A 16,566-nucleotide genomic window follows, 5' to 3' on the forward strand; every position below is an offset into this window, starting at 1 on the left:
GGATCTCAGCTCACTGCAAGCTCCGCCTCCCGGGTTTACACCATTATCCTGCCTCAGCCTCCTGAGTAGCTGGGACTATAGGCGCCCGCCACCTCACCCACTAGGTTTTTTGTATTTTTTAGTAGAGACGGGGTTTCACCATGTTAGCCAGGATGACCGGTCTCCATCTCCTGACCTTGTGATCTACCTGTCCCGGCCTCCCAAAGTGCTGGGATTACAGGCTCCAGCCACCGCGCACAGCCTCTTATAAATTAAATTTTAAAATAAATAAATTTGAAATACAATCAGACTTTAAAAAAAGTTGCAAAAATAGTACGAAGAGTTCCATATAACTTCCATCAGTTTCCTCAGATATTCACATCCTGAGCAAAATCAGGAAATTTGCATTGATACACTACTATTCACTAATGTGCAAACCTCATTCACATTTCATCTGTTCAGCTCTAGTGTCCTTTCTCTGTTCCAGGATTTAGTCCTGGATCCTGTTTTGCATTTAGGTATCATTTCTCCTTAGTTTCCTTTAGTCTGGATCATTTCCTCTGTTTTTTATATACTTTTTGTTGACAACGACATTTCTAACGAGTACTGCAATTATTTTGTAGAATGCTTCTTAACTTTGGGTTTGTTTGATGTTTCCTCACAGTGAAACTCAGGTTAAGTGTTTTTGGCAGGGATTACACAGAAGCGATGTGTGTCTGTGTCAGCGCGTCCTAGCAAGGGCACATGATAGCGATTTATACCTTTTTTTTTTCTTTGAGACAGAGTCTCTCTCTGTTGCCCAGGCTGGAGTGCAATGGTGCAATCTCAGCTCACTGCAACCTCCACCTCCTGGGTTCAAGTGATTCTCATGCATCAGCCTCCTGAGTAGCTGGGAAAACAGGTGCCTACCACCATGCCAGGCTAATTTTTGTATTATTATTAGAGACAGAGTTTCACCATGTTGGCCAGGCTGGTCTTGAACTTGTGACTTCAAGTGATCTGCCCACTTAGGCCTGCCAAAGTGTTGGGAAAGTGTTGCCAAAGTGTTGCCAAGGTGTGAGTCACTGGGCCTGGCCAAGATCGCTTTTTTTTTTTTTTTTGAGATTAATTTTTTTTTTTTTTTGAAAATGGTCTTATTGCCCAGGCTGGAGTGCAATGGCGCAATATTGGCTCCCTGCAACCTCTGCCTCTGAGGTTCAAGTGATTCTCCTGTCTTAGCCTCCAGAGTAGCTGGGATTACAGGTGCGCACCACCACGCCCAGCTAATTTTTGTATTTTTAATAGAGACGGTGTTTCACCATGTTGGCCAGGCTGGTCTCAAGCTCCTGACCTCGCGATCCACCCTCCTCAGCTTCCCAAAGGGCTGGGATTACAGGTGTGAGCCACTGTGCCCGCCCAATCTCTTGTTTTAAATGGTGTCTGCCAGGTGACTTTTTCCCATTGTTATGTTGGGGGATATTTTGGGCCTTTGTAAACAAATAGGAAATATTCGAGGAAGAGAAGGGGAGGAAGAGAAGGGAAGGAAGGAAATTAGCTCACGCACTCCCTTGTTTTTGATCTTTCTTATCATGCATCATTGCAAATAAGTAAACAAATCAGCCTGGCTTCTGGGCAAAATCCAACTTTTTGTGTCCCCTGCGAAAAGGAAAAGGCTGTATCACACAGTGACCACTGGGAGGCAGCAGAGGATTGGGATGAATCAAAACTCAACTCCAGGAGAAAGGGCAGTTGGCTGCCTTCTGGGTAAACTTACCAGGGACGTAAGCTCCGCATCTGCGGGGGTTCTGGCGTCTTCCATGAGCCAGGCCATGGAAGTGGAGGTAGGGAGTCTTAGTGGCACCTCGCTCCCAGCCTGCTGCTGCGGTTACCAAGCCGTATGGACGCACCACCTTGAAAACAGGAGCTGTCATCTTGGGAGGGCTTCACGAGGTCTCAGAATCCCCTTCTGAGACTGGCTAGAAAATTCCTGGGTGCTGACGGTGTGTATCTCTTTGGAGATTGATTGCAACCCCCCGAAATCAGTTCTGGAAGATATAAGCCAAGGAGGAATTTGCTGGAAGGTTATGTGGATGTTCATGAGATCAAAAAGAAAGGCGAAGCAACTGGCAGCTTCAGCAGGTCTTAGAAGCGAAAATCACTGAGGACAATGCGCCGGGTGTCTCCCCCAGGATGTCTGAGCTTTGACTGCTTTCAGTCTCACCCTTCAGCTCAGCGTTCAGAGTCTAAGGAGAAAGTGTTGGATGGGGTCAGCAGGGTACAGGGTACGGTAGGTTAATTTTTGCTCACCTCCAATCAAATTCATTCCTCCATAATTTTTTTTTTTTTTTTTGAGATGGAATCTCACTGTCACCCAGGCTGGGGTGCAGTGGCACGATCTTGGCTCACTGCAACCTCTGCCTCCTGGGTTCAAGCGATCCTCCTGCCTCAGCCTCCAGAGTAGCTGGGAAAACAGGTGCCTACCACCATGCCAGGCTAATTTTTGTATTATTATTAGAGACAGAGTTTCACCATGTTGGCCAGGCTGGTCTTGAACTTGTGACTTCAAGTGATCTGCCCGCCTTGGCCTCCCAAAGTGCTGGGATGACAGGCTTGAGGCACCGTGCCTGGCCCTTCCATCAAATATTTATTGAGCAATAAATCCATACTGGGTTCTGTGTGCCTAACCAGTGGTGTGAGATGCCATTTGAGACATTCAAGTGGAGGCATCCCAGCTCCTCTCCAGGACCTAGGAAGCCCGCATCCCATTACTCTGCAGCCTTCCTCAACCTCCTGCCCTGCCATTCACTCTGTGCCAGCAACACAAGCCTCCTTACCACTCCCCCCACCCCCAACATGCTGAACTCATTCCCTCCCTTCCCACCTGGAACAGCCTCCCTCAATATGTGAGACCCACCCACACAGAGACAGTATTTAAAGCCACAAGAGGAAGATCACTCCTCCAAGAGAATCAGGGTGTTATTCCAAAAGAAGGCAGGATGGATGCTGGATAGCAAAACCCCACAAAACATCCATGACAGGATTCCAGGAGGGGCCCACGATCTCACAATAGGCTGAGAACAACTCAGCCCTCCTGAAAGCCTCTGTGTGAGTGCACATATACTCATGCATATATGGTCCTGTGGCTTTGGAGACCTATGCGTATTCAATGCATTTTACATTGCAGCCCAATACCATAAATGCATGTGTATATGTGCACTCACACATACACTGAAATGAAAATTTTGCAAAGCTATATTTATCTTTATTACATCATCACTCCTGATGTTTTAGATTTTTATCCTGGTTCATTAGAAAAAAAAAAAAAAAAAAAAAGGCAAGCGCGACGGCTCACGCCTGTAATCCCAGCACTTTGGGAGGCTGAGGTAAGCAGATCACCTGAAGTCAGGAGTTTGAGACCAGTCTGGTCAACATGGTAAAACCCCATCTCTATTAAAAATACAACAATTAGCCAGGCATGGTGACGCACGCCTATAATCCCGGCTACTCAGGAGGCTGAGGGGGAGAATCGATTAAACCCAGGAGGTGGAGGTTGCAGTGAGCTGAGATTGTGCCACTGCACTCCAGCCTGGGCAACAGCAAGACTGTCTCAAAAAATGAAACAAAACAAAAGACCAAACCACACACACAAAAACAAACCAAACCAGGTATAACTCACCAATTTGATCTCCACAGGGCTCCTGGGTGCCCCTGCTCCACCCCGCAGCCACAACTCTCCCCCTCACTTGTTCTATCTTAACAAGCACCTAACTGACCCCCTGCTCCTGTTTCTTCCAATGTAATCCGCCCTGCCCGAATACAGCTTTCTAAAGCCCAGCTTTGATTACATCAGAAACCTTTGGTGGCCTCCTGCCTGAATTCCAATTTCTTTGGAATTCCTCATCACTCCTCTGGACATTTTTTTCTCCTCCCTGGCACAGCACCTTCCTTCCCACGATCACCGTAAAGAATGCCTTCTCTGAGGGGCCCTCCCCACTCCCTCATGCCCTCAATGTTTGCTGAGCATGTGCTGTGATAGATTTGGGAAATCCATTTCAACAAGGCACATGATAGCTACTCACTCGCAGAGCTTGTGGGAAAGATAGATTTGCAAACAATTACTATAAAGTATGGTGGGGAAGTTGGGTCTAAGTGACCCTAATCTACCCAGGGAGCACCCAGGAAGGCTTCCTGGAAGAAGCGCCAATTAAGACGAGTGCTAAAGAGGAAGGTGTCTCCCAGGCAACATGGACAGTGTCCAGAGACATTTTTGGTTGTCAGGATTGGGCTGGGGTGCTCCTGGCACAGAGTGGGTGGAGGCCAGGGACGCTGCTCAGCACCCTGCAGTGCCCAGTATGGGCCCACCCTGGAGAATTATCTGACACCCCACCATCTGTAGTATCTGCAGTGCCGAGGGGTAGAAACAACTCTTGAAGGCTTAGTCCAGTGTTTTCTGTATATTGATCTTCTTTCTCACAACACTGTGAGGTATTTTTATTGTCTCTTTTCCAGAGGGAGAAACTGATGAAGGCAATTTACTTGAGGGCACAGTGGAGCTGACTCTCAAACCTGTGCAGTCGAAACCTCGCCACTCTGCCTCTCCTGGCCAAGGAGGAGCTGGGGAGTAGCAAAGAGGAAGGGGAGAAATGGTCTGATTATGGTCCTTTTGAGGCAGGGCCAAGGGGTGGGGCAGGGCAATGTGGGTAGACAGAAGGTGCTGCCCACACTGTGATGGAGACATGGGGAGGAAGTCTGGACGGCCAGATGCCAGGCTGCTGTCTTGCTCTGCCGAGGGCCAGGCACCCAGGAGCTCTGAGCAGAGGTGAAGTCAGCAGCTTGTGGAGGTATTTCCATCTCGGGAGGGGCTGAGGTGACTGAGGGGGTAGAAGGAGGAGAGGAGTAGGCAGGACCCAGGCACAGAGGAGCAGCAGCCAGAGGCAGGAGGAAAACAGGTGGCGGGGGTTATCCAGGTGGAGCTTCTCCCCTTTCTTTTTTCTTTCTTTTGAGACAGAGTCTCGCTCTGTCACCCAGGTTGGAGTGCAATGGCACGATCTTGATCGCTGTAAGCTCCACCTCCCAGGTTCAAGCGATTCTCCTGCCTCAGCCTCCCCAGTTGCTGGGACTACAGGCGCCTGCCACCACACCTGGCTAATGTTTGCATTTTTAATAGAGACGGGGATTCACCATGTTAGCCAGGATGGTCTCGATCTCCTGACCTCGTAATCCACCCACCTTGGCCTCTGAAAGTGCTGGGATTACAGGCATGAGCCACTGTGCCTGGCCCGCATCTCCCCCTTCTTAGCATGCTGGTAGCTGCAGTGCGTGGGGTCCCCTCCCATCTTGCACTGGAGTTCCTGCCACCAGACAGTTTGTGAAGGCAGGGACATCTCTGGGGCTCCCCACCCCTCCTTGCTGATGTCTGCCTGGAGGTCAGGGCTGTAACGGCAGCTCCATCATCACCGGGGACCCAGCCTCCTTCTGACTCATTGCTTTTCCATCCTTATCACGGGGCTTCCACCTTGAGGTCCACTGTGGCTGCTGTGCTCCAGCCATCACATCGGCATTCCAACCAGCAGCCTTGCTTTTCCCACGTGTACAATGGGGATTACCTCTACCTTAGGTCATCAAAAAGAGGAGACGGGACAGAAGTGTAGCGTGGAGGCTGCTGTGATTACGGCCAGTACCCCCTTAAGATGCTTGGTAAAACCAAGTTTCCCCTTTTTTTTTTCTGAGGCGACTGCACCCTGGGGACCTACCCAGAGGGCTCTGGAGGCACATGATGGCCTGAGGAGCTCAAGCAGGCTCCTCTTTCCTAGGGCACCATCCCCCATGCTCTGAGCTCCCGCTTTCCCCAGCCTGTCAGGCCCCATGGGCGGGGCTTGGGTTTCCTACTCTGGGGCCTGCAGTCCACACCAGGCCTGGCTCTTCGGCGGTTGGGGAGGTGGGGAGTTGGTACTTGCCTAATTTGACTCAGGGGTCTCAGCTGGAGGAAGGTCTGAAATTGGGGCGAGTGGATTTCCGGGCTGAAGTTGGCACCGTCAGGACCCAGTGGGGTCCTGGAGTCCCAGCCCAGGGAAGGGAGGGGCGATTCTAGTGTCACCTGGGACAGAGAGGCCTGGACTGGGGCAAAGGCTGAGTGTCTCTGGGGGCATACGGGGCACTGGCCTGGCACTTGGGAAACAGATTTAGGCGCAGCTGAGTGAGAACTATACTAGCCTTTGTGGGCCACCCTCCCTCCCGCAGGTGGGCCCTGCCGGGTTCCTGAGCCCATTGCTCTCCTCTGCAGAGTTTCTTCAAAGTCCTGCAGCCCCGCACCACAGTCCCCTGAGAGGAAATGGCAGCAACAACACGCTTCCTGGCCCCTACCCGAATCCCACTGAGTCAGGCTCCCTGTGGATGGGGTCCAGGAATCGGCCGTTTTTGAGCAAGCTCATGCACCGATTCTCAATGATTCTGCAGTTTGGCCCCAACTGTACCAAGGAGACCCTGAGGACAACCAGTGGTTCGGATCCGAGACCAGTGCGCCTGCTTCTCCACTAGATCTAAGTGGGTCCAGCCTGTAACAAATGCCAACAGGAGGCCAGGCTGGTGGCTCATGCCTATAATCTCAACACTTTGGGAGGCCGAGGTGGGAGGATCACTTGAGCTGAGGAGTTTGAGTCCAGCCTGGGCAACATAGGAAGATCCCCGTCTCTATTAAAAAAAAAAAAAATTAACTGGATGTGGTGGTGCACGCCTATAGTCTCAGCTACTCAGGAAGCCGAAGGGGGGAGGATCACCTGAGCCCAAGAGGTTGAGGCTGCAGTGAGCTATGATAATGCCACTGCACTCCAGCCTGGGTAATAGAATGAGACCATCTCTTAAACAAACAACAAACAAAAACAAAAGAAAAATCCCAAAGTGTAAACAGGAGCCACTGACCATCCTGTACAAAGAAGTGTTTCTGCGCCATCACTGGCCCAGGGTGGGCCTTGCTAAGGAAGTGAGGGGCCCGGGCTCCTTTTGGAAGGCACTAGAACATCCCCAGGGAGCCTGCAGGCAAGTGCGGGGGGCACCTCTGTAGCTTCTCCTCTGGGTCTTGAAGGGTGCAAGCCCGGCAGGCTGGTGTCCCAGGGCAGGGGGGCAGGGCCTGGAGTGTGGACAGTGAGTCCGAAAGTGGGCACGCTCAGTGTTTACTGCTGTGAAAAACAAGACAGGCCTGAGAGGCTCATGGCTTTGCTGCCACCTCTGTTGCTCCTCGTGGATCGGAAAGACGGGCCGGAGCCTAAGGCAGAAACCAGCTTGTATTGGTTCCCGGGAGTGAGCAAAAACCGGGCGCTGCAATCTGTTAACTGTGAGCTTCAGTGTCTCCAAGGAGAGGAGACGTATAAAGACATTCTTTCCGTCGGATTTCAACTAAGGTTTGGGCTATACGACCAGACAAACAGTGATTATTCCTGACTTTTCGTTTCTAAAGTGAGCACGCGTCTTTCTCTTCCTGCCCCTCCGCTCTGGTGCAGGCCGAGCGTTGCTCTGAGCTCCTGCAAGCAGGGAAGTAAGGTTTTTAAAGGCCACGTGAGCTATTAGTACCTTCTGTGTGAATGAGAACAAAACATTTGGGACTGAATATACGGCAATGTACACATTCATAAGAAACGTTCTAATAACAATAGAGCACAAAACTATTGGTATAAACATTTTTCCAAAACGAGAAAACTATTGCATTGCGTTAGAAAGCGCGTCCTGGGCCGAGGCTGGTCTTTCTTCTCTGCAGTTGGTTTGGGGGCAGAAACTCCAGCACGCAGCTGTCCAACTGCAGCGGCTACGTGTCTCCATGGAGAGAAACTCGGTGTCTCAAGTTCGGGGCTTCGAAAGTCCCAAATATTTGTCCCCAGAGAAGAGTTTTGACTTTGAAGAGGACAAGGTGGGACTCGCTGGGCGTTGGGGTGCTCCAGGATTAATTCAGAGGGAGGTGTTCTGGAAGACTCCGTGGAGCGGGACGCAGGCACTGCTGTTTGGACAACAGGCAGGATGGCTGCTTTCCGAAGTCGCGGCTGTGACGCTGTTCCTGTTGGACAGACTCCTTCCACAGCCAGCGGCTTGATGGTGACGGTGAACTTGGACAGAGCCCCAGATCCTTCCTGGTGCTGACAGAACTTCTGGTTTTGAGTTTTTGGAAGACACTGCTTTGTCCTGGCACGAGCGAGCCCGTTTCTGTGGCTTGTTCTTTCTTGAGCTGCGGATCTGTCCAGGACACAGCGATTGTCAGCTGCCCCTCAAGTCCTTTGGCATCTGGAGATGGGTTCCTGCAGTATAGCCGGCCTCCCGCCTCAGCGCATCGGGGCAGGGCAGGCTGGCTCTAAAAGGCCGCAGGGCACCGCTCCCAGCTGGGTCCCTCCCACATGGTGCTACCAGACAAGGGCACTCCACTTTCCATTCCTGAGGGGACTCCAGGGATGCTGGCGAGCTCTGTGCCTCCCCAGTGGTGGCAGGTAGGAGGGGAGAGGCCGTCCCTTTCTATTCGGGCTCTGCCAGGTTTTTCAATTTTAAATCATGGTGAAAATTGGTTCCAGTTGAGTGTAGGGGCCAGCGCTCTCAGCACAGCTCCTTCAGCTCTTAAAGGGACTGGGGCCAAAGTCCAGAGTTCCAGCAGAGGAGGGTTTGCCCAGAACAAAGAACCCATGGTCTGGTGTGGCCCTGGTGGCTATACAGGGGCCTGGCACCCAGAGCACAGCTACAGTCAGTGGGAGCCCCGGCCCAGGCTTCTGTAGCTTCAACAACTGCTTTCCTTCTTGAACACTCTCTCGGCCTTCAAGGGCACGCTGACCCCGGGAGGCCCCGCTTGAGTCAAAGTAAACATCCATCGTCTAAGAGGCACTAATTTGGTGGAGCCGCTGAAGTCCAGGTTCCCAGAGCGACCGGGCAGCATCTTCTGGAACCTGGCGGAGGAGCCGGCCGGGGCTGCTAGATGCCCTGCAGGGAGTGGTTGGGATCACTGCGCTCCCGCTTCACCAGGGGCTCGCCCAGGCTGTGGGCATCCGGGCCCGCCTCGCTGCCGCGCTGCTCATCGCCCACGTCATCTGCAGAGGGAGGGGTAGGGTCAGTGTCCATCATCAGGAGGGCATGGGAGGGAGAGACGGAAGTGCATGTTCCAAGAGCTGCTCCGGCACGCCAGGCAGGGTACTAAGGACACATGGCAGCCCGTGGACCCTGCCTTGGCCTCTGCTCCAGGCTGATCTGTCCTCTCCCACCTACCTGGTCACCCAGAGGTGACCCCAGGTTGGGCCAGGCAAAAGAGCCTCTGCCCTGTGCCTCCCTTCCCCAGTGCCGATGGGCCTGGGGCCTGTGGGGTCCTCCTCCCACCTGTGTCCTCCTCCCACCTGCGTGGAGCAGGGACGGGGCCCAGGGGCTCCTCTGGCCTGCCTGTCCCACTCTACTGCTGGGCATGGGCGCAGGAGACCAGAGGCTGCCTGGTCCGGACCTGGTGCTGAGGTCCCTGGGCAGTGGCTACCCAGAGGCCGGCAGCACTCTGAGCCCCAGCTGAGCCAGTCTGCAGTGGCGCCTGCTGCCCAGGGCCATCAGCCACTGTCTGGACGCCAGATCCCAGGGCCCTCACCCCCCCAGGGGCTGCCCCCATTTCCACCTGCTCATCATGAGATGAGGCAGACAGGCCACGGCCAGGAGTACCACCCTCCTGGGAGGGCCGTGGCGGGAAAGCCACAGACGCACCCACCTTTGTCAAGCAGCGTCAGCGACAGAGAGGCGAGATCGTTGAACTGAAAGAGAAACCTGGAGTCAGGGGTGCCTGCAGGGGGGCGGCAGCTGCTGTTTGGGGGCTCTGGAGATGCTGGCCCAACCTTGCCTTGAGCCACGTTCTCCATTCACAGTAAAGCAGCTAGGGTCTGCCCTGAGAAGTGGCTCTGATGCTGCCAGGCATCTGGGTGGGTCCCTGACCCCTGTCCCAGGCCGCCTCTGGGAACTGCTGGGGGTGGAGGGTGCTGACTGCTTGAGGCAGTGAGGGGACAGGAGCTGGTTCCCAAGGTCCCCTGGGTGTGGCTGCTCCGGGTTTTAAGGTGGCATGGAAGGGCCGTGGGCCAAGTTATCTTTGCTCCCTGAAGTCTGTATACAGCATGAAAAACAGTCCTTGGTTGCCCCGGAGCCCGGCGTCCATGCCAACATGCCGGGAACAGACAGCTGCCACAGTTTCTGCGCACGTTGTGGGGCCCTGGCCACCGACTCTGAGAGTGCTGTGGCCTCTGGGTAGTAAGAAGGTAGGGACCCTGCCATTCATCAAGCATCTCCTCGTTTCTTCCTCGAGGCAAACCCATGCAGCCCAGCAAGTCCACGCCAAGGTGTGGACCCCAAAGAACTGAACACAGGTGTGCACACAAAAACCCGCCCACAAATGCCCACAGCAGCACCATTCCCAACGGCCACAGAGAGGGAGCCACCACGCAGCACGGAGGCACGAGGGTCAGCGCAGCGCGGCCAGCCACGCCTGGAACAACGCAGCCAGGAGAGGAACCAGGCTCTGACCCGGTTCCCAGCGCAGACGTCACGTTCAGTGAGAGACGCCGGACACAAAAGGCCACACAGTGTGTGATCCCATTTCTATGAAATGTCCAGGACAGGCCAATCCACAGAGGCAGGAGGGGGCTGCGCGGGTGCTGTGCTGCAGGAGGGGCTTGGGAGTGACTGCTCCTGGGACGGGGTTTCCTTTTGGGGTGATGGAATGTTCTGGAACTGGACAGTAGTGCCAGCTGCACCTTGGGAATGTGCTAAATGTCACTTTATTGTGTGCTTCAATGTGGAAATACCACCCTCTGTGTATGTCACCACAATACAAAGAACACTTTGGGGGTGTGTCCGAGGCCTCCCCTGCGTGGCAGCACACCCAAGGACAACCTCCCTCAGAGCCAGCGGTTTGATGGTGACTGTGAACTCGGACAGAGCCCCAGAGCCTTCCCGGTGCTGGTCAAACTGTGGTTTGGATGTTTTGAAAGCCACTGCTGTGTCCTGGCATGAGTGGGCCCGTTTCTGTGGCTCTTTACAGAGCTGTGGATCTGTCCGGCGGCAGAGCAGCAGGACCTGTGAGTGTCCTCTCTCCGGGCTGCTCAGAGCACACTGCCCTCTGCCCACAGGCCTGGCCAAGCCCAGCCGTCCTGCCCAGGAGGGTCCTCACCTCTCCCATCACAGCGATCGGAGTCTCTCCGGTGGCCTCCGCGACGCGGTGCTCCACCAGGTAGAACATGTACTCGTCGTAGAGCAGGCGGATGAGGTGGAAGGAGCCGAAGCTGGCAGCGCTGCGCAGGGTCAGGTCCCGGATCACCATGGAGCTGGGGGCAAGCGGACAGAGGCTGGGGACCCTCAGGGGAGCATGGAACCTGGGTCCCGGGCCAGGCTTCATGGCAGCAACACACCCCCTGCTCTGTGTTTCCTGGGGAACCCAGACCCTGAGTGATCCTAAGACCTGCCGGACTGTTGGGGGCTGATGGCAGCCAGGACCCTGGGCCTAGCGTGACGGATGGGTGGGGCAGGCCTGCCCACTCAGTTCCAGAGACCACCCGGGGGACAGCAGAAGGAGACGGGCAGTCAGCCCCAAAGCGACAGGCTGCTGGAAACACAACTGCAGCTGGTGCTAGCACGGGCGCTGGACAGATCGCAGCTGGTGATTCCAGCGACATTTCGGACTCCGAATCAGAGCACAGGCTGGCAGCTGGTGCCTGTCTCCCCAGCAGGAGGCGCCTCTCCCCACCTTCCCCGTATCCTTGCCACCTCCCGCCATTCCTCAGCCTGTGGTTTCAGGCACCTAAACACAAGACAAAAAGCCAGGGTGCTTTAGTCTCTGTCGGTGAAAGCAGGAGTTTCAGAGACTTCAGCCCAGATCCAGTCCTCATCCAGCCCTCAGCCTGTGAGCTGTGAATGCTTCACGTTTTGAAAAAGTCAAAAGAATAATTATACTTGGTTGCATGTGGAAATTACATGAAATTCACATGTTGGTGTCCATAAACAGTTCCACTGGCACGCGTCATGCCCGTTCCTATATTGTCTTTCCCAGGATGGCTGCAAATACTACCTGGTTCTTTCCAGGAGAGGCGGCCCCTGGTCTGAAGGATCAATATAAGACCAAAAGGGGCTGGGCACGGTGGCTCACGCCTGTAATCCCAGTACTTTAGGAGGCCAAGGTGGGCAGATCACTTGGGGTCAGGAGTTGGAGACCAGCCTGGCCAACATGGTGAAACCCCATCTCTACTAAAAATACAAAAATTAGCCAGGCATGCTGGCAGGCGCCGGTAATCCCAGCTACTCAGAAGGCTGAGGCACGAGAATTGCTTGAACCCAGGAGGCGGAGGTTGCAATGAGCCAAGATTGCACCACTGTACTCCAGCCTGGTGACAGAGCGAGACTCTGTCACAAAAAACAAACAAACAAACAAACAAGAGAATGAAGTGGAACAGTGTCTCAGTCTCCCTTGTGAAGAGCACCCCCACCTTGCAGACGTGACCCCGATCCCCTCCAGCTCTGAGCTGTGCTCTTCTTTGGCTGGCAGGTACCTCAGTCCTGCGCTCACTCTGCTCTTCTCGATTCTTCCACTTGCAACCTTCCCTCTGTCCATGGAGACAGGCATCGGCATCCCTACACTGCCTCTTCCCCTGCTCTTCCTCCTCCATTACCCCTGTGTGGCTTTGTTGTAATTTCTGGCTACACTGGTGTTTCTGTTATGTGGCAGTGGTGTGCTAGGCCCATGGCAGAGCCGCGCAGTCTGTTAGGCATGTGGTTCCTGTCATTCATTCATTCAGCCAGCATTTAAACAGAAGCGAGGTCCCGGCACTCAGGTAGCGTGCCTGATCCTGATCATGCAGGAGACAGACAACAGACAAGTGAACAGATGACGAGAGACAGGTGACGATCAGTGCCAGGAGAAAAGCAGGGCATGGGCATGGAAGGTGGGACAGAATGGGCCGTCTTATTTACAGAGGCTGGAGGTGGGGCGTTTCTCTGCAGATGATGGGTTTCTCTGCATGGCTGTCTGGGGGAAAGATGTTCCAGGAAAGAGGGGCAGGTGGAAAGGCCCTGAAGCAGCGTGGCCAGGGGAGTGTGTAAGGAGGGAGCTGAGAAAAGTGACGTGCTGGCTGGCCAGCTGAGGGGTTGGCAAATTTTTTTTTTTTTTTTTTAACTGAGACAGAGTTTGGCTCTTGTTGCCCAGGCTGGAGTGCAATGGCACGATCTTGGCCCACTGCAACCTCTGCCTCGCGGATTCAAGAGATTCTCCTGCCTAAGCCTCCCAGGTAGCTGGGATTTCAGGTACCGGCCACCACACCTGACTTTTTTATATTTTTAGTAGAGATGGGGTTTTGCCATGTTGGCCAGTCTGGTCTTGAACTCCTGATCCCAAGTGATCTGCCCACCTCAGCCTCCCAAAGTGTGGGGATTACAGGCATGAGCCACTGCACCCAGCCAGGCAAACTCGTTTTCATGCTTGCCAGATAGTAAATACTGTCAGCTTTGTGCCCAACAGTCACACTGTTCTGTTTGCATTGACAGCTGTAGCTGATCTGTGAATGAATGCGTGTGGCTGAGGTTCCAATAAAACTTTATTTGCACAATGGGCTGGGCAGTGATATGGTTTGGCTCTGTGTCCCCACCCACATTTCACCTTGAATTACAATGATCCCCACGTGTTGTGGGAGGGACCCGGTGGGAGGTAACTGATCATGGGGGCAGATGTTTCCCATGCTGTTCTCTTGAGAGGGAATAAGTCTCGTGAGATCTGATGGTTTTATACAGGGGAGTTCTCCGGCACACACTCCCTTGCCTGCCACCATGTAAGATGTGCCTTTGCTCTTCCTTGGCCTTCCGCTGTGACTGTGAGGCCTCCCCAGCCATGTGGAACCGTAAGTCCATTAAACCTATTTTTCTTTATAAATTACCCAGTCTTGGGCATGTCTGTATCAGCAGTGTGGGAATGGACTAATACAGGTGGGGATAACAATTTGGCCCTGTGGCCATAGCTCATCCACGCGCTGGGTCATGCGGGCCTGTCAGCCACAGAACAGCTTTGTGTCTTCCTGGGGTAATAACTGGCTCTTTTTAAAAAAATGCTCACTTTTCCATGTACTCATGAGACTAAAACTCCTGACAGAACTGCAGGAGGCATCTTGGTGCCTTTCCTGGGGACGATCCCTCTGGAAGCCTTGGCTCCCCTGCCCTGGTCTGCACAGGGTAGGTTTGTAGCTTGGAAATAATTTCCCATCAGAACTCTCAGGACATCGCTCTACTGCCTTCCAGGTTTCTGCACATTGTTCAGAAGTGTAATGCTGCTCCCATCCCCAGCCTGTCGCTTTCTCTCTGGAAGCTTTTATGGCTGTTTTTCAAGCTTGGTGTTTTGAAATTTCACCCGGAGCCTCCCTAGGGAAAGTCAGCAGCTTTCTCAGTTTGCAGACTTGTGCCCTTCAGTTCTGAGACAGCTTTTTTTTTTTTTTTTTTCCCCCTTAGAGATGGGGTCTTGCTCTGTCACTCAGGCTGGAGTGCAGTGGTGCAATCTTGGCTCACTGCAGTCTGGACCGCCAGGGCTCACGGATCCTCCCACCTCAGCCTCCCAAGTATGTGGGACCACAGGCACACGCCACCACGCCCAGGCAAGTGTTTTCACTTTTTGTAGAGGTCCTGGTATTTTCCCCAGGGCGGTCTCGAACTTCTGGTCTCAAGCCGTCCTCCTGCCTTGGCCTCCCAAAGCGGTGGGATTATAGGTGTGAGCCGCCAGGCCCAGCCCCAGTCATTATTTCTGTCTCCAGAACTTGCAACTTAGTTTTTAGGCTACGGTCACCTTCTGGGCCTGCCCCTGGGAGCCGCTGGTCATGAGTGAGGCCCCCAGCCAGGTACTTGTGTTTTGGGGGTTCAGGCACTGCTGGAACTCTGCTGAGCCCTGTTTTTCTCTGAGCTCACCAGCCGAGCTACCCCTTAGAAGTTGGCCTCGGAGCCCCCCACCCGCCAGAATTCTCTCGGAGGTCTGGCAGGACTAACCTGTAAAAGGACCATTTCAGCAGGAACTGCCGGGCGGCCTTGGGGAAGCTGGGGCTGCCAGCATGCTGCTTCAGGACCTGGGTGACCACGCTGTCCAGCCAGCTGGCCCACTGGTCCAGGGAGCTCTGCTGCTGCAGGGTCAGCTTGAAATCCTGCTCCAGCCGCTGCACCACACTCTCCTCACACTGGCACACCCACGAGGCCTGCTCCTGTAGGCGGGGTGGAGGCCAGTGTCAGCAACACAGACCCCCAGCCACGGCAGCCCTCCCCGGACCTAGCGGTGCTCAGGGCAGGACATCGTGCTGCGCTTGAGCCTTCTCGTCCTTGACCTTGACAGCTGCAAGCCAAACCCTGTGTCTCCCATAACAGGGGCAGAATAGAGAGCCAGGGGGGATCCTACCCGGCTTCCGGGGACTCATACCCGGGTCTTTCTGGATCAAAGCTCATGCTATACGAGGTCTTCATTTCGTTTTGTTTTAAAAGGGTGACTTCTAACTGTGTGTGTGCATTTATTTACTTAATGGATAAACCCAGGGCCTGAAATAAGCATAGCTCTGAATCCGCTGTGGGCCGGCACTTTGCCAAGCCCAGGGGACAGAGTCAGGAAAATGGCCACAGGGAGGTCAACGTGGTGCCAGGATCCTGGAAACCAGGAGCCTTTGTGAGGAAAATGAGCAGGAGTGTTGGCCACAGCACCTGGACGCCAGAGGGCCCTGAGAGATGATGGAGTAGAGAGAGCTGGGGGCCGTGGGTGGGCTTTGGCCTGGGACCCGTGTCGTGCAACAGAACTGTGGCCAGGCTCGGGGCAGGGGGCCAGGTTTTGCCATGGGCTCCACTCGGTGGGTTTGCTGGTTTTGCTGGAGGGCGGGAAGCCCAGGCCCTGGGGGCGGCGTGGAGGAGGTCACCTGCACATTGGCAAAGTCCACGCGGTTGAGGTCGCTGAGCATCTGGTTGATCTGGGACGTGTTCTGCAGCACCGCCCGGGCCGCCTGCGCCAGGTGGTTGAGGGACGTGTAGCGCCGCAGCGTCTGGGCAAAGGCACTGACGACGCCCACCTGTAAGCCAGGGCGCGTGGTGAGCAGGGGAAGAGCCTGTTCCGCTGCACTCCTTGCAGGGCTGCCAGGGCTCAGGGACAACACAAGGAGCAGGGAGCAGGGAGCAGCAACCTGGGCAGGGAAGAGGGAAGCCCCTGCTATTCTTAGGGACCCAGTGGGTGAGAATCAGTGAAGCGGAGACCTCGCCGGTGCATCGCACGCGTCGCTAACCGAAGCCCATGTCCCGCTGAGTTAGAATTCACAACCAGCACCATGCCCACTTCTAGAGTCCCTGTGGCTCTCTGGAGGGGCTGTTGAGACCACAGATTCCTGGGTGCTATAGGGTCAGACTTTTAGTGGGTGTGGCCTGGGAATCTTATTTTTTTAAGAGATGGGGTCTTGCTTGTTGCCCAGGCTGATCTCCAACTCTTGGCCTCAAATGATCCTCCTGTCTTGGGCTCCCAAAGTGCTGGGATTACAGGTGTGAACAACTGCACTGGCCCTGAATCTGAATTTTTATTTTTTTATTTTTATTTTTTATTTTTTTAAATTTTTATTTATTTATTATTTTTAT

The 16,566-nt window shown here is 54.2% G+C and overlaps 1 protein-coding gene across 2 annotated transcripts in view; it reads right to left on the minus strand.

The window, feature by feature from the left end:
* Positions 1-7,220: 7,220 nt before the first annotated feature.
* The window catches only part of RFX2 (regulatory factor X, 2 (influences HLA class II expression)), a 55,774-nt gene continuing 46,428 nt past the window's right edge, over positions 7,221-16,566 (minus strand). For both annotated transcript variants that reach the window (XM_011943516.1, XM_011943517.1), the window contains 5 exons: positions 15,864-16,013; positions 14,959-15,167; positions 11,117-11,270; positions 9,668-9,710; positions 7,221-9,014 (listed from right to left, as the gene is read on the minus strand). In XM_011943516.1, the coding sequence (XP_011798906.1) occupies positions 8,899-9,014; positions 9,668-9,710; positions 11,117-11,270; positions 14,959-15,167; positions 15,864-16,013 (672 nt within the window). In that variant the 3' untranslated portion in view covers positions 7,221-8,898. The remainder of the gene's footprint in view (positions 9,015-9,667; positions 9,711-11,116; positions 11,271-14,958; positions 15,168-15,863; positions 16,014-16,566) is intronic.

Source organism: Colobus angolensis, unplaced genomic scaffold (genome assembly GCF_000951035.1).
Source record: "Colobus angolensis palliatus isolate OR3802 unplaced genomic scaffold, Cang.pa_1.0 Scaffold22, whole genome shotgun sequence".
Classification (NCBI taxonomy): Eukaryota; Metazoa; Chordata; class Mammalia; order Primates; family Cercopithecidae; genus Colobus; species Colobus angolensis.